The 22,615-nt window shown below is 59.6% G+C and overlaps 1 protein-coding gene across 1 annotated transcript; it reads left to right on the forward strand.

Annotated features, from left to right (window-relative positions):
- The first annotated feature begins 81 nt into the window (after window positions 1–81).
- Window positions 82–22,428, forward strand: IFT172 (intraflagellar transport 172). The gene is made up of 48 exons (XM_082217235.1): window positions 82–232; window positions 414–557; window positions 1,637–1,749; window positions 2,122–2,161; window positions 2,662–2,727; window positions 2,956–3,035; window positions 3,167–3,254; window positions 3,948–4,162; window positions 4,249–4,372; window positions 4,485–4,580; window positions 6,525–6,686; window positions 6,924–6,977; window positions 7,162–7,265; window positions 7,358–7,443; window positions 7,549–7,661; window positions 7,749–7,916; window positions 8,004–8,140; window positions 8,846–8,953; window positions 9,318–9,402; window positions 9,618–9,710; window positions 9,803–9,880; window positions 9,973–10,221; window positions 10,600–10,678; window positions 10,990–11,110; window positions 11,304–11,448; window positions 11,532–11,621; window positions 12,037–12,134; window positions 12,230–12,365; window positions 12,439–12,555; window positions 14,090–14,232; window positions 14,526–14,619; window positions 14,717–14,781; window positions 14,858–15,038; window positions 15,200–15,309; window positions 15,842–15,971; window positions 16,226–16,324; window positions 16,453–16,562; window positions 17,739–17,802; window positions 18,164–18,250; window positions 18,612–18,728; window positions 19,130–19,240; window positions 19,775–19,894; window positions 20,200–20,295; window positions 20,899–20,958; window positions 21,050–21,148; window positions 21,305–21,458; window positions 22,098–22,189; window positions 22,279–22,428. Exons 1-48 carry the CDS (start codon window positions 194–196, stop codon window positions 22,366–22,368), a joined length of 5,250 nt encoding a protein of 1,749 aa, XP_082073361.1. The 5' UTR covers window positions 82–193; the 3' UTR covers window positions 22,369–22,428.
- Window positions 22,429–22,615: the final 187 nt, after the last annotated feature.

The following is a 22,615-nucleotide window of genomic DNA, read 5'->3' on the forward strand; positions in this document are numbered from 1 at the left end:
CCGAGCCCGGAAAGCCCCCTCCGGATGGGGGCGGGCGCCACTCTGCCCTTTCGTTGATCTCTGGGCCTCGGCGCGCCCTTCCGCCTTCCACGCCGCGCGGCGCTGCCGACGTCATCAGAGGCGGCCGCTCTCCCGGGGCGGTTGCTGGGGCAACGGGCGGAGACGCCGCGCGGCCTGCGGGGACGGGAAGGCGATGCAGCTGCGCCACGTCCGGACCCTGCTCACCCCGCAGGTGGGAGCCCTGGGCCGTCGGGGGCCCGCGGGGCATCAGGCTCCGGGGGGGTGGCGGCCCAGAGAGAGGGCCGGGCCAGGCGGGGAAGGGGGTCCCGGGGCGGGGGCGGCGGCGCCTGCCGTGACTGCTCCGGCCTGAGCGGCGTCGCTGAGCCTCGGCCTCTCCCTCCTCCTCCTCCCAGGATGGGGCCGCCAAGGTCACGTGCATGGCGTGGGCCCCCAACAACGCCAAGTTCGCCGTCTGCACCGTGGACCGCGTGGTCCTCCTCTACGACGAGCACGGCGAGCGGCGGGACAAGTTCTCCACCAAGCCCACCGACCCCAAGGTAGCTCAGCCAGCGCTTTCCCCCCCCCCCGCCATCGGAGCCCCCGAGAGACGTGGCTCTGGCAGCGGAGTCCTTTTAACAGCCCCGGTCGTTGTTGGGGGGGGGGTGACCCCCAGAGCCTCCGGGGAACAGGTCCTGCCTCAAGCCCCTTAAGGAAAGAGACACACGGAGCAGACGACTTGCCCTAAGCCAAGGTGCCCCCCCCCCAGATATGGCTGATCTGCATTGTCCGCCCCCCCCCCCACTGGCTGTGCCCCACACCTCAGGCTGGTGGCAGTTTGGAGTCCAACAACACCTGGAGGGCAAGGGGGGCTGCTCCCCATCCTTGGCCTCAAGAAGGGGCTGCTGCAGAGCCTGTAGGTTCAGTCTTGAACCCCAGGGGGTGTGGGGGGAGACAAGCAGCCTTGCTGGCCAGCTCCAAGCTCCTTTGGGAGGTAGGACAGAAACGGAAAATGCTTCTAGTGTAACTTGGTTCTTTTGAAATCCGGAGAGACAAGCGATATCCCGTATGCTATAGGACTTTCAAGAAGACACATCAGAGACCAGATCTGGGTTTATGCACCTCTCATGTAACATTTATTTCATATAGTCAAGTATACATTAATGCACTGGTACCAAGAGGTTGAAACACTCATGCATTCACACAAATACTCACCCAAGTGGCAGTAATTCAGCTGATAGGCAACATCAGGAGAAAAGTGTTGAATGGCACTGGAGCTATTGGGTCTTCCTGTACCTGGAGCCAGTCAAAAGGCAAAACTGTCATTGGGCAACACAAAACTATGGGATGAAGGTGTTGACGCCTCCCAGCCGTCAGGTCAAGAGCAGCTCCTGAACTCATAGCTTGCCACCACACATGTGTGCTCTCGGCTGCCCTGAGGGAGCAGAATGAACCCCAAAGCCCTCCCAAACCCAGGGACACTTCAGCGACAGATGAAGGCAGTAGCAAGTAAACTTGCAAAGCAACTTAAACCAAATACGCACGACTGCTCACTGTGGCAACGATGGCAAGGGAGTCTGTGGAATCTCAGAATGGGTCCTCATGCCCGCCTTTATCCCTGTGTCCTCTCGTCCCCTAGTATGGCAGGAAGAGCTATGTGGTGAAGGGCATGGCATTCTCCCCAGATTCCACAAAGATTGCTGTTGGGCAGACGGACAACATAGTTTTCGTCTACAAGATTGGGGAGGAATGGTAAGAGTCTTTGCATGGTGTGGGGAGACCAATCTGGGGTGGCCCCTTTCCCCACTTCTTTCCACCCCCTTTCCATCCCAAGAGGATGGAAGAGTCCAGCGTTCTGCTCTCACAGTGGCCTTTTCTGTTGTGTCCTTCCTGCTGCAAAGACAGCTGCCGGCACTCATAGCCCAGGTGGCTGTTGCTGATGGAGGCTTGCTTTCCTCTCTGGAGCCTCACTTGCTATGGGGCGGAGCTGAGGGGGCGCAGTGTTCTTTACTGCTAGATGCTCTGCATTATCTGATCCAGTGGGATGCCTTAGCAGCCCTGTGACAAGTTTCCTGGAACCACAGTGGTCTTTGAGGATGACTCTCTTTGTTTGCTCTTCTTCAGGGGGGACAAGAAGGTGATCTGCAACAAATTCATTCAGACGGTAAGACCCAGCACCCAGTCTCCATGTGCCTGCAGAGACCCTCAAGGCTGCTGTTGGGGCCTCCTCACCTCCAGGTTTTCATTACTGGGCAGTTGGGAGTTATCAAACCCCAGGGGATGTGCCCAGTGGCTGCAGGGTGGTTCCCAGTTACAGAAAACATGAGCCTTTCACCCAAGAACTCACCAACAGGGTTGCAGATAAAGCTCAGTCCAGACAAGCCAAGGCCAAGCGCAGAGAACCAGTCTTGGTCCCAACATGATTCAGAGACAAAGTCTCTCCTCTCTTCTCTTCTCTCCTGTCCTCCTTTTTTTCTGCTGGGCAGGACCCCCACTCTCTTGTGGGCTGGAGGGGAGGGGGCAGCATCAAAAGGGAGAAGCCTCCTCTTCCAGACAGAGGAGCCAGCTGCCTCTTTGCAGCCCCTCCTCCGAGGTGGAGCTGGGCCTCCTCCCTGCCTGCTTTCCTCCTCCTGACCCCCTTCTTTTCGCCCTGTTCCCCACCAGAGCGCTGTGACTTGCTTGCTGTGGCCGGAGGAAAACACCATCGTCTTTGGGCTTGTTGAGGGCAAGGTAGGAGTGGCCTGGCCACCGGGCTTCCACCTCTTAGCTCCTGGAGTGGGAAAGAGCCCGCCTGGAGCCTCCTGCAGAGGAGACCCTCCATCTGGCCCTGACGCCACCCGGGGCTCCGCCTTCTCCCTGGCTTGTTGCCCTGGAGGGAGTGTGGGGTTTTGGAGGCGCCTCTTCTCTCGCTTTGCTCCCTTGCACATCAAAGGCTGACCAGACTTATCTCTCTGGAAGGTTCGCCTGGCCAACACCAAGACCAACAAATCATCCACCATTTATGGGACAGACTCCTACGTCGTCTCCTTGGCCTCCAAGTGAGTGTGGGAGGGTGAAGAAGCCCCACAGGGCAACCCTGACCCCCCCAAGTCTCTCTGCCCTGAGGGCAAGGCCCCGCTGGGGCTCCCTGATGACCTCCTTTTGTCTTCCTCCTCCTGCTGCCGCACAGCATCTCAGGGAAGGGAATCCTCTCTGGACATGCCGACGGAACCATCGTGCGCTACTTCTTTGACGATGAAGGCTCTGGGGAGTCACAGGTGCAGGCAGGCTCTCTTCTCTCAGGAGCCCCTTCCCCACCCACCTAGACCAGGCCTGCGCGGAGACCAGGGCAGGGGGAGTCCTAGAATTACAGAGGGAGAGGAACCCCAAGGGTCATCTAGGCCACCCTCCCGCAATGCACAAAATGCACCCAACCTCCAGTTAAGGAGACTGGTCACACTGGCTGCCTCTGAGGCATGGAAGGGCCCCAGAGAGCACCTTCGGTTTGGGGAGGTGTTGTTGAGAGGGGAGAATTATTCCCAAGCAGCCGTTTTGCCGAGGTGGGGGGAGGGGCTGCTTTCAGCAGGGAGCTCATGGGGGTCGGTCTCTCACACGTGTTTCAAAGCCCTTGTGTGCCCTTTGCTTGTACCAAGCGCTTTAAATGAAGCGGGGGGAGATTAGTCCCAGCAAGGCTGCCCCCACCATCCTCCAGCAACGCCTACTATCACACTAAAGTCCTGGCCTCCTGGTTTCCCACCTGCGCCTAGTGGTGCAGTGCAGGCCTCCCCTGGCATTCAGAGAAGCAAAAGGTCAGGTGTTGCAACCCCACCCCCTGGCTGAGCTAGGGGGGGAGAGCAGAGAGTTTGCCGCTGCCTAGGGGTCTCAGCTGGCTTTGGCACCAGGGGGAGCAGATCTTTTTCTCCCTCCGGCTTTTCATTGCTCCCTGTTTCTTGCTCCTGGTGCCTGGACAGGGCAAGCTGGTGGTCCACCCCTGCCCCCCCTACGCCATGGCCTGGGCCTCAAACAGCATTGTGGCCGCCGGCTGCGACAAAAAGATGGTGGCCTACGGGAAGGAGGGCCACGTCATCCAGACCTTCGACTACAGCCGGGACTCTTCCGAGAAGGAGTTCACGGTGGCGGCAGCCAGCCCTGGGGGCCAGTCCGTGGTCATCGGCAGCTTTGACAGGTGCGGCTGAGCCAGAGGGCCGGGACGGGGGGGGGTGGGCCTGTTCCCCCTCGGACCCTCACTGCCTGCCCCCTTGGTTTCCCCAGGCTGAGGGTGCTGAACTGGAGCCCCCGTCGGAGTGCCTGGGAGGAAGCCAAGCCCAAGGAGATCCCTCACCTCTACACCATCACCGCCTTGGCCTGGAAGCGGGACGGCTCGCGGCTCTGCGCGGTGAGTGGGGCAGGCCGCCTTCTCTGCCAGATCGTGCCCGCTTGATGCAGCTTCCCTGCAGGGCAGGAAGGGCCTGAGGGCTTGTGGGCTGAAAAGGCTTCTGTTCCTGCAGGGCACCCTCTGTGGCGGAGTGGAGCAGTTTGACTGCTGCCTGCGCAGGAGCATTTACAAGAACAAGTTTGAGATGACCTACGTGGGGCCCAGCCAGGTGGGTGTGACCTATGGCTGCAGGGGTGGGCTCTGGCCATGGACTGTGGGGTGGAAGAAGGGGGAGGGGGCTGCTGGAGGGGGGGGGCAGGTTGCCCGGAGGAAGGTTGCCTGTCCTGCTCCTTTTACTCCCTGCTTCTCTTACTCAGGATAAGGGTAAGAAAATGTTCTCTAAGCAAAGGTCAGTTTTGCTGCAGATCAAGATGCAAGCAAGGTCCTTGATTTGCTAAGGGGCTGAAAGAGTGAGGAGCAAACTGCAGGGGCTACACTCTGTTCCAAAAAATTGTATTAAATAGTGTGGTCCAAGCCAATTTTCGGGAAAATAAAAGCTGTGTCCATCCAAAACTGTTCATGAGCCAAATATTCAGGCCCCAGAAGGTTGACACAAAATGAGTAAGAGCCATTTCCCAAAAGGATGGAGGAGCAAGATCAAAGCAAGAACGCCAAGAAGGGGCCAGCTGGGCTCCAAATCTCTGAAAGATGCCCATCCAGCTTTGTTCAAAGCCGCCCCTTTCTGAGGAAGTCTCAGGTTGTAGCATTGAGTGCAGTTTTTTTCCTGATCCTCCTTTGTCACCCCAGATTTTCTGCATTCCTATTTGTCCTTTTCTCTCACCAAATTTCAGTTGGTTCAGGCTTCACTATTTTCATTCTAAAACATTACTTTCTTTGCTTTTTGCCTCGACTAATATTGTGTTTGGATTTTCCTGGATCCTGTGGCACACATCTAAGACCCCGGGAGCCTTTTCCCTGGGATTTGACTCTAGATTGGTAGCTATGTTCTTCTCTTAAACTCAAAGGCAGCTAATTAAACTAATTAGGGCATCTGGGATCATGGAGTCAGCTTATGAATGAGAGGGCTGCCATTGTAGGATTCATTATAATCTTGTATGTTGTGAACCTGGCATGTAATAGCTACTTAATCATTTCTTAGAATCTCCTCTCAAGATGCAATTACGTATTATGAGCACTTATATTGATTCTGTCTTTCGTAAACTAAAATGCACTCACTACTCTTCTGCTGATGTAGTTAAAGTAAACCTTTCTGAATGGATTGTAGCCCCTCAGGCTTCATTTGGCCATTCTCCCTCTCGCTCACTGGGGCCAGTGAAGAGCCTCACTTCCAGTCCCTTCTGCTTTTCCAGGCTGGAGCCCACAGAAGCTCCTGCCACCACCAGGGTGATAATTTTGAAGGTGCCACAGGAATCTTCTTCTGTTTGGCGTTTTCCCATATGACTCAAATTTAAAGCCCTAAACGGCCTCGGTCCAGTATACCTGAAGGAGCGTCTCCACCCCCATCGCTCAGCCCAGGCACGGAGGTCCAGCTCTGAGGGCCTTCTGCTGGTTTCCTCACTGCAAGAAGCAAAGTTACAGGGAACCAGGCAGAAAGCCTTTTCAGTAGTGGTGCCCTCCCTGTGGTGCCAAGGAAATAAAGAACTATCTAAAAGCAGCCCTTTTTAGGGAAGCTTTTAAGAATTGATGTTTTTATATATGTTGGAAGCTGCCCAGAGTGGCTGGGGAAACCCAGCCAGAGGAGTGGGGTATAAATAATAAAATTATTATGATTATTATCATTATTGATATTATCATTATCATTATTATTAAATCCCACCTTTTCTACTTGTTTATCCTTGAAGGTCCTCAACCAAATATTTTGGAACATACATTTTCTTTAAGGAAACACCCATGCACGCAAACATGAAATGCAATTTCTTCCACCAGCATCTTTTAGAAACAGGAATCTTGTGGAAGCACCTGTCTCCTTGGAAGGGGGCTGCCTCCTCCTGGCCCAAGGGCTGCTCTGCCCCTCCTGTCAGCCAGCCTTGCTTTCCTCTGGGCTGCCGAGTGGGGAAGGGACCGGCCATCTCCTTCCACTGCAAGCTGCCCTTGTGTGTGCCAGGGGAGGAAGGAGAGGATCTGAGTTGCGTCACCCACCCCCCTCTCCTAGGTGATTGTGAAGAACCTCTCCACTGGGATGCGGGTGGTGTTGAAATCCCACTATGGCTATGAGATTGACGAGGTGAAGATCCTGGGGAAGGAGCGCTACCTTGTGGCTCACACCTCCGACACGCTGCTCCTGGGGGACCTCAGCTCCACCAAGCTCAGCGAGGTGAGCATCCTGCGCCTGTGGGGAAGAATTTGGCAGGCTCCCAATGGGCTCCTGACGCAAGAGAGCACCAGCGTGCTCCCAGAGAGCCCAGAGGACTGCAGACAAGTGGGGCAGCTTGGTGGGAGTCTCTGGGTCTGTTTGGCAGGAAGTGGGATGGGGGATGGGGCAGCCTTGCTGAGGGGTGGTGTGCCTGGCCTGGAGCTCATGGGCACCTGCCCTCTCCCCTGTCTCTCTCAGGTCGCCTGGCAGGGATCTGGCGGGAATGAGAAGTTTTTCTTCGACAATGAGAATGTAAGTTGGCAGGGCCTGCGGTAGTACAAGAAGAAGGTTCTGGCCGGTCTGCAAGGAGAGCAACGGTATTGGGGGAGGGTAGCCCCGTGGGTTGCTCTGGGGGTTTTCCCCTACACCGCAGGGCCTCTTTTGGGGGGCAGGGGGGGCTCCTTTCTTCCTTCTCCCAACCTCTCCTTTTCCCTAGGTCTGCATGATATTCAACGCAGGGGAGCTGACCCTGGTGGAGTATGGGAGCAATGAGATCCTGGGTTCTGTGCGCACTGAGTTTATGAACCCCCATCTCATCAGGTGAGCAAGGAGGCCCTCTTTCTCCCATGGGGAAGAAGAAGAGGGAGCAGTGCCCCCCCCCATGTATTATTTCCTTTCTCTCTCTCTCCCAGTGTCCGCATCAATGAAAGGAGGCAGCAGGGAATGGAGGAAAACAAGCGTCTGGCTTACCTGGTGGACATCAAAACAATAGCGACAGGTGAGCGAGGACCCCCTTCCCAAAACTCCCCGTCCCCCTGGCAGTGCTTCAGGCTGCCCCAGGCGCCTCTCCTGAGCCACCTGCCTTTTCTCTGCCTCCTCTCAGTGGACCTCGTGGGCAGCTACAATATTGGCACCGTCAGCCACGACAGCAAGATCGACTGGCTGGAGCTGAATGAGACCGGGCACAAGTTGCTCTTCCGGGACAAGAAGATGAAAGTGAGCGGGAGGCCAGGGGTGGAGGGGGGGCTGACCTGCCTCCCTCCCCAGCCCCGCTGATCCCTTGCCTCTTCTCCCCCCCCCCAGCTGCATCTCTACGACATCGAGAGCGCCACCAAGACCACCATCCTGAGCTACTGCTCCTACGTGCAGTGGGTCCCCGGGAGCGACGTCGTGGTGGCCCAGAACCGGAACAGCCTCTGCGTGTGGTACAACATCGACACCCCCGAGCGAGTGACCATGTTCCCCATGAAGGTGAGGCGGCTTCTGTCCCGAAGGGCTGAGAGGGCCCCGGGTGGGGCAGAAGGCAGGGCTTAAAGCCTGGGGCTTGGCTCCCGGCAGGGTGACATCGTGGACCTGGAGAGGAGCAACGGCAAGACGGAGGTGATTGTGACCGAGGGGGTCAACACCGTGTCCTACACCCTGGACGAAGGGCTGATCGAGTTTGGCACCGCCATCGACGACGGCGATTACCACAGGTGGGCGGCTGGGAGAGGAGTCCGGGGGGGGGGGGCTGCGTCACCAGCAGGAAGCTGGAACCGGCCAGGGAACAGTCCCTGGCAAGGCCTTGGCAGAGATGGAGCAATATGGGAAGAAACAGAAGGGGCGGAGACCAAGGGATAGATAGACTCCTGTAAGCTGCCCATCTGGCTGGAGAAATCCAGTCAGATGGGTGGGGTAGAAATCATAAAATTATTACTATTGTTGTTGTTGTTATTATGAAGAATTGTGGAGTATTACCTCACTATATGATCACATATAGAATAGAAAACCTTTATCTAGGATCATCTTAAATATATCATTAAGTTGATGGTATTGTAAACAATCAGTTAATAATCCTCTTATATCTTCAAAGGTCTTTAATTTCAACTCATGATCTATTGCTATTAATAATTCTTTATGAGATACACAGTCTTTTCTCATATTTGCTTTTTTAAGGATATTTCCTCCAGTGGGTTTGAGCCACCAGGGTGCTTTTTGTTCTCATAAAATTTTACATTTCCCCCATACTTCATACACCGCTTCCCTTACTGACTGATTCAAAAAAGCTTTATGAACTTTTAGAAAAGCTTTCATAATGAATTCATGGGGGGGGGGGAGGGAGGAAGTTCCTTTGTGCAGCTGGGCTTCCCCCTCCCTGTTGGCGGCCCCGATCCTCACCCCCTTCTGCCTTCCCCTCCCAGGGCTGTTGCCTTCCTGGAGACGCTGGAGATGTCTGCTGAGACGGAGGCCATGTGGAAGACGCTGAGCCGCCTGGCTCTGGAGGCCAAGCAGCTGCACATTGCAGAGAGGTCTGTGGGGAGGGGGAGGGGCCTGGCTGGCCCCAGAGAGCAGCTGGCAGCTCAAGGGCAGTGAGGCCGCAGCCTGTGGGCTGGTCGGGGGATTCCTCACGGCTCTCTGCCCCCTTGCAGCAGAAAACGGCCTTGCTTAGTTCTACACGCCAACCAGGCGTCCTGGGACTGCACATCCTCACCTCCAAAGGGAGCCGCCCCTCTGCCCATGTCATCCACTCATTCGTGTTTCTGTGTGGGGCAAGGGTGGGCGAGCGGACCCCGCCCCACACCCTTCCCCATTGCTGCTTCTGCAAGAGATTCAGGCTGCAGAAACTGTCACATGACCCCCATGACAGCGTCTCTCTCTGCCCCCGCCCCCCAGGTGTTTTGCTGCTCTGGGCCACGTCTCCAAGGCCCGCTTCCTCCACGAGACCAACGAGATTGCTGACCAAGTGGCCAAGGAATATGTGAGTGGGTCCCGGGGCGGGGGGGGGGCACCCCTTTGCGCCCCTCTGTGCTCCTGACCTGCTCCTCCCCAGCCTCGCCTCCGCCCCGCAGCCCCCACAGCCCCTTTCCCTGTGCTGCCCCTTGCCCTGCCCTTCTTGCCCACGGCAGAGCCCCCTCCTCCTCCTTCCCCTGCCCTGGCGTCCCACCTGACTGAGAGCTGCCCGCTTTCTTCTAGGGAGGGGACGGCACAGACTATTACCAGGTGCGTGTCCGCCTGGCCATGCTGGAGAAGAACTACAAGCTGGCGGAGATGATCTTCCTGGAGCAGGTGAGCCCAGAAGTGGGCAGGGGGCGTTTGTGGGCAGCTCCAGAGTCCCCCAGGCCCCCCTCACGCTGGGCTCTCTCCTCTCCTCTCTCCAGAACGCTGTGGAGGAAGCCATGGAGATGTATCAGGAGCTCCACATGTGGGACGAATGCATCTCGGTGGCCGAGGCCAAGGTAGGGGGGCAGGTGTTTGGGGAGGGGGCCGCTGGGGAGACGTCTCAGCCAGGCCCCCTGTGTGCTGCCACCCGCCTTCCCTCTGCCCACAGGGCCACCCTGCGCTGGAGAAGCTGCGCCAGGGCTACTACGAGTGGCTGCTGCAGACCCAGCAGGAGGAGCGGGCAGCGGAGGTGCAGGAGGGCCAGGGGGACCTGCAGGCAGCCATCGGACTCTACCTGAAAGCAGGGCTGCCGGCCAAGGCGGCGCGTCTGGCCACGGGTCACGAGGAGCTGCTGGGCAACACCGACCTGGTCAACCGCATCGCCACGGCCCTCATCCGAGGGGACCTCTTTGAGCAGGTGAGGGCTGAGAGGAGCCGCATGGAGGGGAGACTCCCTCCCTGCTCCACCCCAGAGCCCTTCTGGCGGGGGCCCCGGGTGTCACCCCTGAGGGGGGTGACAAAATACTGGGCAGCATTCACCGCGGGGCCTGCAGTGCCTCTCCCGGGAGTGACGCGGTGGCCTGGGTGCCCCAAATGGTCCCCCTCCGCCTCCTCCTCAGTTGTAAGGCAGCGAGGGGAGGAGGCAGGCGGACTCCTCAGAGGGCATGCAGAGCATCCTGCCCCGGCTGGCCCCACCCTCGCCCCTGGGCACAGGGCATGCGCACCACCCCAGCCCCTCGCTTGCTCACCTTCCTAAAAGACCCACCGGTTGTTCCCTCCCCCCCCCCCGTCTCAGGCTGGGGAGCTCTTTGAGAAGATCCGGAACCCCCAGAGGGCCCTGGAGTGCTATCGCAAGGGCAGTTCCTTCCTGAAAGGTATTGCGGGGCCCGGCCAGCTCCAGTGGGTGGGCGTGCATTTCATATATTTACTTAAAGTTGACCAACACCCTTTCCCCTGAATGAGGCAAAAGAAGCCAGCAGAGTCCTTGGGCACAGCTCTCCCTCCCGGCAGTGGAGGCTGCTGGGTCTGGCCTGTGATTTGCAGCTGTGGCCCCTCCTGCCCAGGCTGGCTGCCCCGCTTTCCCCAGCCCTGGCTGCCTCTCTGCTCCCTGGAGGGCTAGTCCTGGGCCAGGCCCCATCCTGGCCCCAGGCTGCCTGCCCATGTCTCCATCTCCCCCTCCCGGCAGCTGTGGAGTTGGCGCGCTCCGTCTTCCCCGCCGAGGTGGTGAAGCTGGAGGAGGCCTGGGGGGACCACCTGGTGCAGCAGAAGCAGCTGGATGCGGCCATCAACCACTACATTGAGGCCAGGTACAAAGGCAGCTGGGGGGGAGGTCCTCTGCCTGCCCGCCCTGCAGCCTCCCCCTTGCCGCTGGCAGGGCCTGGCCTGGGCTCCTCTCTCCTGCCATGAGAACCTGGCCCTGGGGAGAAGCCTGGCCTCTTCCCTTGCGGGGGGTGGGGGTGGACTGGGGCGCCCTTCCCATGCCTCAGTTCCACGGTTTAGGTGCGCCATCAAGGCCATTGAGGCAGCCATTGGGGCACGGCAGTGGAAGAAGGCCATCTACATCCTGGAGACGCAGGACAAGAAGACGGCCAGCAAGTATTACCTCCGCGTCGCCCAGCACTATGCCGCTTTGCAGGAGTATGAGGTGAGAGCCTCCTCCCTAGCGCCCCGAGCACCAGCCGTTGTCCTGTGGGCAGGAGCCTGACAGGAACCTCCTTCCTCCTGCAGATAGCGGAGGATCTGTACGTCAAGGGAGACCACAGCAAGGAGGCCATTGACATGTACACGCAGGCGGGGCGCTGGGAGCAGGCGCACAAGGTGAGGGTTTGTGCTTGGGGGGCTCATCCCACTCGGGGGCTCCGGCTGCAGATGGCCATCAAAACCCAGAGATCCACAGCCAGGCCTTCATGGCAGCAGTGCAGGAGCCACGGATGGGGTCCTTTGGCTGTTCCTTGAGCTGCAGCTATTGAGGCCCTCTGGAATCATAGACTGGTAGAGTTGGAAGGGTCCAGCCCCCTGCAGGGCAGAAATCACAACGAAAGCACTGAGAGACCTTGCAGGGTCTCCCTCTATTCTGGTCTCGGAAGCAGAAGGAGAAGGAAGGGGTGGCATTTGGACTGGCTGGCCCTGTTTGCCCCAGTGGCGGGCATTCTTGGGGGTGCTCTTCTCTCCTGCGGGGGGGGGGTCCCTCCTTCCTTCTGGCGCCTGCTCCCAGCCCCGACTCTCCTTGCAGCTGGCGTCCAAGTGCATGCGGCCCGAGGACGTCTCGGTGCTCTACATCACGCAGGCCCAGGAGATGGAGCGTCAGGGCAAGTACAAGGAGGCCGAGAGGTGGGTGCTGCGCAGGCTCCTTGCTGGGCTGGGGGGCCCACACCCTCCTCCTCCTCGGGGGCCTCGCCCTCAGTGCCCCGTTCTGCCCTCCCCAGGCTCTTCATCACGGTGGACGAGCCGGACCTGGCCATCACCATGTACAAGAAGTGCAAGATGTATGACGAGATGATCTGCTTGCTGGGGAAGTACCACAAGGACCTGCTCAGCGACACTCACCTCCACCTGGGCAAGGTAGGTAGAAGGCGGGGAGGGGGGCAAGGAGGAACCAGGCTCAAGGGGCGTCACTGGCTTATTTGTGCCCCAGGAGCTGGAAGCGGAGGGGCGCCTGCAGGAGGCGGAATATCACTACCTGGAGGCCAAGGACTGGAAGGCGAGCGTCAACATGTACCGCGTCAACAGCATGTGGGATGAAGCCTACCGGGTAAGCAAGGGCAGCTCCCAGCATGCACTGCTCCATGGGGGCAATGGGCTGAGCCATCGCTCTGACCCAGAGCGGTCCAAGCGGAGTGTCGCGACATGTTAGCGGGTCAGAGCTCCAGAGAGGCAAGGCCAAGCTGCACCCGGCTCTTCCTCCCGCCTGCACTTGCCCCGTGTGCCACCTCTGGGCTGGGCGAGAGGGCAGGAGAGCGAGAGGGCTGAGGCCGGGGCCAGGCCATGACGGAGGCCGGGGGGGAGGTGGCTCTCCCAGCCTCATATGACAGCCAGGCAGTTCCACTCCTGGGTCATTCCTGACCAGGTGTGTCTGTGGGTGTCTGTGTGGAAGCAGGGGAGGGGAGAGGCAGTGGCTGCATATCTCTGCCCCCCCCCCCGGGCTGTGTGTTGCACAATGGCTCAGCACCAGCAGGCTGAGTGCACTCCCAGGCCAGGCTTGCCGCGGGGTGGAAGCGATGGAGGGGAGAAGCAGCAGTGGGGGCAGCATTCCTTTCCTGCTCCCTCCGTGCCGCCCCCTGGCTGTTCTCTCCCAGCCGTGCGTGTGCCCGTCCATCCCAGGTGGCAGTAGGGTGAGCTATGCCAGTGGCGTCATGCAGAGGCTCCCCATGCTCCTCCTGGGGCTGGAAAGGGGTCAGGTTCACCTCCAGTTTGCTAGGAAAACTGAACTGCTGTGTTGCAAGATGATGCATGTCTAAGAAGTGTGCCACCAACATGAAAAGTCTGGCTAGCTCTGCTCTAGGCTGCCCAAAGGGGGTGTTGGAGGCAAGTTGGTTCCTGTGGTCCCCCCCCCCCATGTCCTGTACAGGCTTACTCCTGGGGGGATTTATTTATTACTATTATGTGTTTACTGCTATAGGCCTGTAGTTCTCAGGGGGTTCACAGCATAACTGAAGGATTGAGGGTTAATTCGTAGATTAAACCCTCCTATCCTATGTGTGTGGCAGAAATACAAAACGTCAATGGGCTGTGAAGCATTTTAGCAGAGTAAAACACTCAAAGGTTTTGCAGTTTGCTAAAGCTTAGGAATTAGGTGATTGCATCTTTTTATCCCCTTTATTTATGGTCTGCTGACCTCCATCTCTTCACCCCTGTTGCAGAGAATGAGCCATTCGTTTTTAGCAAGATAAACAAACAAACAAACCAAAAGGTTTCCTTACTCAGTGCAGGCAGCAAATGCAGCAAAGCAGAAAGAGCTGCAGCAAAGCACATTTGCTTAGCTTGGAAGTGCGGTGAAAAGACAGTCTTCTGAGAGACGGGAGGAAGTTAAAGGATTATCTTATTGGCTACAGAGTTCCTGCCCAGAGGAGGCAAGGAAAGGGGGTCACCCAGAGGGTCCTTTCTGGGGAGTTTCAGAACTCTCTGTGCTCTCGCCCTCTGCTTGTCTAGCTAAGCACAGTTGTGATTTGGCTGCAAACCCCACAGAGAGAGGCGGGTGGGAGGCCTTCCACCCTGCCTTGGGCAGTGAGTTGGGGGGCAGGAAGCTTGCTGACCCGTGGCCTCCTTTCTGCCCTGGTCCAAGACAGGTGGCCAAGGCTCACGGGGGGGCAAACTCCCACAAGCACGTGGCCTTCTTGTGGGCGAAGAGCCTTGGCGGGGAGGCCGCCGTGAAGCTCCTCAACAAGTTTGGGCTCCTGGAAATGGCCATTGACCACGCAGCCGACAACAAGTGAGTAGACGGCCTCAGCTGCGAGTCCCACATTGGGGGTTGGGCTGGATGACCCTCAGGGGTCCCTTCCAGCCCTGTGATTCCAAGGCAGAAGGGCTTCAGGGCCGTCTTCTGCCCCCATGCCCCTCACAGTTAGCTTTGCTGCACCAGGCGTGGCTGGGTAGGGCAGCGTCCTTCCAACACCCACCGGTGGGCCCCCATGACCCTGTCCTCCCTGGGGCCGCCTCCCAGCAGGGGCCTGTGGGTCGTGACTCCACTCCCCAGCCCCTCATCTTCTCCTTGCTCCCCCTCAGCATGTTTGACTTTGCCTTTGAGCTGGCCAGGCTCTCCCTGAAGCAGAAGCTGCCAGAGATCCACTTCAAATACGGCTCCTTCCTGGAGGACGAGGTAGGAGGAGGCCGTGCCTGGAAGGCGGGTGGGGAAGCTGCTCTCTTGGGCAGAGAGAGAGAGAGAGGCTAATCCACCCCCACCCCCCTGCACACAGGGCAAGTTTGAGGAGGCTGAAGTCCAGTTTGTGAAGGCCGGGAAGCCCAAGGAGGCCGTTCTGATGTGAGTGCCGCCCCCGTCCACCTGGGAGGATGCCCTCTCTGGCTCCTTCCCGCCCTGATCCTGTGTGCTCCCCCAGGTACGCCCATGCCCAGAACTGGGTGGCCGCTCAGCGAGTGGCGGAGGCGCACGACCCGGACAGCGTGGTCCTTGTGCTGGTGGGCCAGGCAGACGCCGCCTTCAAGCAGAAGGAGTTCCAGAAGGCCGAGGCGCTGCTGCTGCGGGCTCAGCGCCTGGACCTGGCTGTCAAGCACTACAAGGTAGCGGGCTGGGGGGGTGTGCGGGGGGGGGTCATGCGCCAGGCTCTGGGCCCTTGCTCTGGGGCAGCTGCCTTCCGAGGTGGCGCGCGGTGTCTCCCTCCTCCCCAGACGCTGCTGAGGCCGGAGGGGATCCTGTGACCCTGCCCTGGCTCTCTCTCCAGGAGGCTGCCATGTGGAGTGACGCTCTGCGCGTCTGCAAGGAATTCCTGCCGGGGGACCTGGAGGCGCTGCAGGAGGAGTATGAGCAGGAAGTGGCCAAGAAAGGGCCCAGGCAAGCGGAGGCGGGGAAGGGGGGCACGTGGCCCGGCTGCCCAGCTGTTCCCAGGGGCCCAGCCCCCGGCCTAGAAGCATAGTGCTGGAAGGGACTCCAGCCCCCAGCAGTGTAGGAATCTCAGCTAAAGGCTCTGGGCTCCAGCAACTGCACTGCCCCCTCCTCCACCACTGAGCGCAGTGGCCCCCAACCCATGTGATGAGTGGCTTTAGTTGCAGGCCCTACGGTTCTGGGGGCTGGACTAGATGACCCTTGGGGGACCCTTCCAACTTGCCAGTTCTGGGAGCTCTTGTTTCCACCTTGACTCAAGGCAGCTTACAAAAATGTCAAGCCTCCAACACGGCAAAAATAAAAAGGGAGCCGAGGAGGGCATGGCAGAGAGCCTGCCCTGAAACCCCCTGAACCTGTCCAGGGCGAAGGTTCCTGAAGTCAGTGAAGAGCCGCCCTTTTGGGGGGTGGGTTGCAGGGACCCCAGCTCTCCTCCTCCTCTCCCCCCATCCTCGGACGTTGATTTGGTGCTGTTGGCCGGCAGGGGCGTGGAGGGGATCCTGGAGCAGGCGAGAGAGTGGGAGCAGGCGGGCGAGTTTGCCCGGGCCGTGGATTGCTACCTGAAGGTGCGGGACCCCGGAAACAACCCCCTGATGGAGAAGTGCTGGATGAAGGTGCGTGTTGCTCTCGCTGCAGGATCCGCTCCCTGCCAGGCCCCATGGGGGCCTCTGGAGCCAGAGGGCTATGCCCAACTCACCTGGGAAACAGTGTCCTCTCCTTCGCCAGAGACTTTTAGCAGAGATTGGGCGCTTGTCTGTCCGGGATGCTGTCACTGAGATCCCTGCGGTGCAGCGGGTTGGACTAGATGACCCTGGGGGACCCTTCCCGACCCCACAGGTCTGTGATTGTGCCTCCCCCCTCCCTGCAGGCGGCTGAGTTGTCCATCAAGTTCCTTGGCCAGCCGCGGAGCATCGAGGTCATGCGGCTGGTGGGGCCCCAGCTGGTCAGCATTGGGAAGTTCAACGTGGTAAGGGAAGGGCCAGGGTCTGCAGGGGCTGGGCATCTCTTGGGGGAGGGGGCTGGCCTGGGATGAACCATGGGGGGGGCCTCCAGACTCCTGGCCCCGACTGAGCCCCCCCACCTCTGCCCTCCCAGGCAGCTGAGCTCTACCTCAACCTGGACCTCATCAAGGAAGCCATAGATGCCTTCATGGAGGGAGAGGAGTGGAACAAAGCCAAGCGGGTGGCCAAGGAGCTGGACCCCAGGTAGGCTGGGGGGGGGGGGATCCCCCAGGAAACCCCTTCCCTCTAGGCCAGCCAGGGCCACTGAGGTGGGCCTCAGGGTCTTCCAGCTCAGAGTGTCTGACCTATCTGAAGAAGTGCGCATGCACACGAAAGCTCATACCAAGAACTAACTTAGTTGGTCTTTAAGCTGCTACTGGAAGGAATTTTTTTTATTTTGACTATGGCAGACCAACACGGCTACCTATCTGTGACCTATTGCTGTTATTATTTATGAAATATTGGCCTATGGCCTTATGAACTGGGGGGTGTTGCACTGTTTACTATGTTATGCATTTTTGTGTTTTTATTATTGTAAACCACTCTGAGGGCAGTATAGCAGTTTAATTTAGTACTACTACTACCACAGTGGTACCTCGGGTTACAGACGCTTCAGGTTACAGACTCCGCTAACCCAGAAACATTACCTCGGGTTAAGAACTTTGCTTCAGGATAAGAAGAGAAATCATGCTCCGGTGGCGCGGCGGCAGCAAGACGCCCCATTAGCTAAAGTGGTGCTTCAGGTTAAGAACAGTTTCAGGTTAAGAACGGACCTCCGGAACAAATTAAGTTCTTAACCCGAGGTACCACTGTACTATTATTAATTGGTTGCTTTTTCTTGCCAAAGACAACTCAAAGTGACTTGCAGAGAACAAAATCCCACATAAATACATTTAAATGAAAGCAATGCACACACCCCTTTGAAATAATATGTGAAAAACACCCTGCGAGAGCCCATAGAGAGCTTAAGGCCAGAGGGCTTGGAGAGGAGGATCGCTTTTGCCTGTTTCCTGAAGATCTGTAGTGAAGGTACCCGGTGAGGCTCCCTGGGGAGAGCATCCCACAATTGGGGAGCCACCACAGAAAAGGCCCCTTCTTACGTTGCCACCCTCTGAACCTCTCATGAGGAAGAAGAGCTTGGATGACAGTTGAGGGTCTGGGTTCATAGTCCTGAGCCGTTGAAGAGCTGTGCATGGGGTGGGGTGCCCAGCAGACCTCCTTGCTTTACTGCCAAGAGCTGGGGGGTGCCTGGATGGGTTCCTGCCTGCTCCAGAGGGCCCAGCCCTTCCCCTAGGGGCCCAGAGGCTGGGTTAGGCCCCAGGTAGCTGCAAGGGCCCTTCTCTGCCCGGCTGCGAGTGACGGCCCCTTCCTCTGCGGCAGGTACGAGGCGTACGTGGATCAACACTACAAGGAGTATCTCAAGGACCAGGGCAAGGTGGACTCGGTGAGATTGGGGGGGGGTTCAAACGCACAGCCAGCCCCTCTTGTTCCCCGGGGGGGGGGGGCTCTGCATCCCACACATTCAGGCTGCAAATGGCTGTGAGCTTTCTCCAAGAGCCTCCTAAGGAACTGACCCCCAACCTGCCCCACATGCCCCCGGTGGTGGGTTTTGAGACCTGCCATGGGAAGAGCTGCGTGGTTAACCAGCCAAGCCCAAGCCCAGGGTCAGGGCTTTTCAGGGGGTCTCCATGCCAGAACAAAAGGTGGCAGGCAGCCTCTGGGTTGGCTTTGGGGAGGCTGCCCACCCCCCCAAGGCCCAGGCTGGTGTGGCCCCTCTGGTCAGCGCTTCCTTTCTCCTCCGGCAGTTGGTGGGAGTTGATGTCATGGCTGCCCTCGACATGTACGTGGAGAGGGAGCAGTGGGAGAAGTGCCTGGAGACAGCTGCCAAGCAGGTATGGGGCAGGGACCCAGAGGGGGGGATGGGGGGGCGCCTGCCTTCAGCAGCAAACCTGCCTCGGTTTCTCCTGCAGCCAAGAGCTCCCACCCAGCAATACTGGCCGGTGTCTCCGCCCGCTATTGTGGGGCAGGCAAAGGCCCACAATCCAGGGGCTGGGAGAAGGCTCCCTCCTCTGGGCTGCAGGAGGCGCAACCTCTGGCCTTCCCACACCGCAGCAACTGGGAGCCTGGGTCACTTGCAGGGAGGGCTTGGCCAGTCTGCCCCTTCTCCCAACCCCAGGAAAGGGGAAATGCTGATCAGAAGGGGCCTGGCCTCCGCCCCTCGGAGCCCACCCTGCCCCCCTCTCCCCCTTGCAGAACTACAAGGTGCTGCACAAGTACGTGGCCCTCTATGCCACCCACCTCATCCGCGAAGGCTGCTGGGAGAAAGCTCTGAGCCTCTACGTCCAGCACGGCGCTCCCTCCAATGCCCAGGTAAGCGGAGACCCGCGGTGGGCTCTGCCTGTGGGAAGGCTGGCCGGGCAGCCCTTGGCCTGTGCCCATGCCAGGGTTGAGTCACAAGAGGCGCAGGCAAAAGGAAGCCTGCCCAACCCACGCAAGGGCAGGGCAGAGGGGGCTGGTGGCCCTGGGGCAGCCTTGCAGCGTCTTTCTGGCTTCTCCTCTCGGTGGGGCAAAGGGGAGCTTGGCTGTGCCAGCCCAGGCTGCCATGGCCAGTGAAAGAGTGGGTCCTGCAGCAGTGGGGCGGGCAAGGGGGCAGCCCCACCCAGGGCAGGCGGTGCACCTGACCCCCAGAGCAGAGACCCTCCACCAGGTCAGGGTCCCGTCTCAGTTGAGCTGCCCCCCGCCGCCCCTCTCGCTCCTTCCTTTCCCCTCAGAACTTCAACATCTACAAGCGGCTTTTTGTGGAGATGGTGAACGTGCCTGGCATGAACTGCGCAGAGGCCTATCACAGCTGGGCCGACCTGCGAGATGTGCTCTTCAACCTGGTGAGAGCGGCGGCGGCAGCGGCTGCAAAAGTGCCTCAGGATGGGCTGGGATCTGGTTGGGGCCGGGGGGCAGGTCCTGGGTCCCCCTCCCAGTTTAAGGTTCTCCACTGCGTCTTCGCTTGGGCTGAACCGCCTTCCGGGCCAAATGGGGACCTCTGCAGACCTGCCCGATGGAGGGTCCTCCCCTGCTGTGGGTGTGGTTCGCTCTGTAGGGGAGAAGCAACACATTCTGCTCTGAGGCAGAAAATCCTGTACCAGAGTGATAGAAATAAGGAGCTGGAGAGGGACCCCTGAGGGTCATCTAGCCCAACCCCCTGCAATGCCCCCACTTTGGGCAAAAGATTCCTGCAGGGCAGGGGTTGGACTAGATGACCCTGGTGGTCCCTTCCAACCCTGCAATTCCATGTTTCTGTGAATACAGCAGTTGCAGTTGCTGCTTGCATTTCTTGGCCCTCCCATTGAAGGCAGCAAGGGCTCCCCCCCCCCGACTGCCCTGCCTTGTGTGCCAAGCCCAGTGGTCCCTTCTCCCCACAGTGTGAGAATATTGTGAAGTCCAGCGAAGCAAACACGCCGGCGCACGAGGAGTTTGAGACCATGCTGGTGGTGGCGCACTACTATGCCACGCGGTCAGCAGCCCAGAGCATCAAGCAGCTGGTGAGCGAACGACAGAGGCCCAAAGGGCGGGGAGAAGGTCTTGCCCCCAGCTCTGGTTTCCTCCCAGCCACACTTCCTCCTTCCCCAGAGGAAGAGAGGAAAGAGCCAGACTTTCAGCTGCTTCTCCTCCCATGAACATATCGTATATATGAAGAGAGGTTCACATCCTGAGCCGCAGCTCTCCCCTGGCCCAGAATCCTTTGCTCCCGAGGGCCAGCGGCAGCCCGTTGGGTCCGGGGGACCTTCCTCCCAGGTGGGATCCGAGCGATGGGGAGGGAGGGTGACGACTGTCCCTTTGCCTCCAGGACACGGTGGCAGCCAAGCTCTCCATCGCCCTCTTGCGCCACACGGAGCTCATCCCTGCAGACAAGGCCTTCTATGAAGCTGGGTCAGCAGCCAAGGCAAGAGGCGGGAGAGGGGGCAGCTGAAGCCAGGCTGGGGGGAGAGGCTGGGGATGGGGCTTTGGCCAGTCAGTCCCATCCTCCCCTGGGGGGCGCCCAGCCCAGTTGGGAACCTGAGAGACTGTGAATCTCCCCCTGGCCTTTCCTTCCACCCTCTGAGCCACACAGCGGCCTCTCCTGGTCCCCTGTGCCCAAAGACCTCCCTCCAGAGCAGCCGCCAGGGCCCAGGGGCAGCACCCTAGCCGGAAAGGACCCTGGGGCAGCTGCAGCTCCCCCCAGCGGGTGCTGTGGCAGGATGAGGACCCCCTCCTGCCCCCGGCACCCCCATTCTTACCCCCTGCTCCATCTCGAGGTTTGGGCGGCTGCCCGAGCGCTGCTGCTCCTTCCCTCACCTTTGGTGGCCCAGGAGCCTCTGATCCGGCTGCCAGGCAAGGGGTGGGGTGGAGCCTGGGACCTCCAGCACAACCCGCTGGTGCCTCTCTGGTGCTTTGGGCTGCCCCCAATATCCCCTCTGCCCTCCCGACTGGCATCCCTCAGCTGGCAGCATCAGGGGCAGGAGGGGCAGCCAGAGCAGCCCCTCACGCCGCCCCCGTCTCCCTGCAGGGCGTTGGGTGGGAGAACATGGCCTTCATCTTCCTGAACCACTTTCTGGACCTGACGGACGTGAGTGTTTCCTTTGGAGGGGGCTGGGAATGGGGCTGGGGGGGGGACGGCCTTGGTCAGAAAAAGCCCTTCCTGTGTCTGATCTGCCTAGGCGATTGAGGAGGGCTCTCTGGACGCCCTGGACCACTCCGACTTCCAGAACACAGACATCCCCTTTGAGGTGCCACTGCCTGCCAAGCAGCACGTCACGGTGGGTGCCCAGCAACAGCCGGGGGGGGAGGAAGGGGGGAGGGAAGGTGCTCCCTGGGGGGGCACAGAGGGGAAGGCAGCCCCCCCACCCCACCCTGCCCTTGCCCTGCGGCCTGCCTGCATCTGAGAGGCCCTTGCACTCCCCCCCCCATGGCAGGAGGAGCAGCGTGAGGAGACCCGCGACTGGGTCCTGACCGTCTCCATGGACCAGCGGCTGGAGCAGGTCCTGCCCCACGACGAGCGTGACACCTACGAGGCCTCTCTGGTGGCAGCCAGCACCGGCGTGCGCTCCCTGCCCTGCCTGATCACAGGTGAGGGGGCGCAGGACCCTCGCAGGGGACCCTGGGGGCCACCCAGCCCGGCCCCCTGCATCCCGGCTGGCTGGCTGGGGGTGGCCACTGCTGTGCCCCTGTCCTGTAAGAACGCAAGAGGAGCCTGTTGAATCCGGCCAAGGACCCACGTAGTCCAGCCTCCTCTTCTCACAGGAGCCAAACAGATTCAAGCACCAGAGCAACACTCTCCCCTCCTGCAGCTTCCAGAAATTGGGATTCAGATGCATCCCTGTCTCCAGCTGTGGAGGCCGAGCAGAGCCATTGCGGCTGGGAGCTTGAGAGAGCCTTTTTCTCCTCCATGAATTGGCCCCGTCCTCTTTCAGAGCTGTTCAGCTTAGTGGCCGCGGCTGCCTCCTGCAGGAGGGCGTTCCACACTTGTGTGTTTCCTTGCGCCTCAGTCGGGGTTGCTGGTCTTCCGCGAGTCTCTTGGGGAGGCCGCCCAGCCTGAGCCAGAGAGGGGGTCCACACCATCTCCATGCGCAGAGCCCAGGGGCAGCAGCTGCCCCTGCCCCGGCTGAGCTCCCAAGGGAGCTGCCTTTCTCAGGGGAGAGCTGCGCCCTGTCATGGCGCCCCCAGCCCAGCCTCCCCAACCGGTCTCATCTCCGTGCCCCTTGCCAGGCTACCCTGTGCTGCGGAACAAGGTGGAATTCAAGCGCCCTGGCAAAGAGGCCAACAAGGAGAGCTGGAACAAGTTCTTGATGGCGGTCAAGGTGAGAGGGAGAGTGGTGGGGTGGGGGGGGGGCCTCGAGAGTCTGGCCTGCTCCCAACCCTGCCCTGACTTTCCCGCCCTCTCCTGCAGATGTCCCACAACCCCTCCTGCCAGGACGTGCTCAAGTTCATCAACCAGTGGTGCGGGGGGCTGCCTGGCACCAACTTCTCCTTCCAGTGACACAGCCAGGACCAGACGCTGGAGCCTTCCTCCTTTCTAATTAAATGTTATCGTTTCTACGTCTCTCTAACCATCTTTCTAACCAGCTGAAGGGAAGAACTGGAAGCAGCCGAAGCAACACTCAGAGGATAAACATGGAGGGTTGGAGGGGTCACTCTGTCCGTCACCTGGAGAGAGTCCTGCTGATCCTGGGGCTGGGCTGGGCAGGGATGTTGAAACCCCTTTGTCCCCCCCCAGCACCACGCTC

Source organism: Podarcis vaucheri (assembly GCF_965113315.1).
Source record: "Podarcis vaucheri genome assembly, chromosome: 3".
Taxonomy (NCBI): domain Eukaryota; kingdom Metazoa; phylum Chordata; class Lepidosauria; order Squamata; family Lacertidae; genus Podarcis; species Podarcis vaucheri.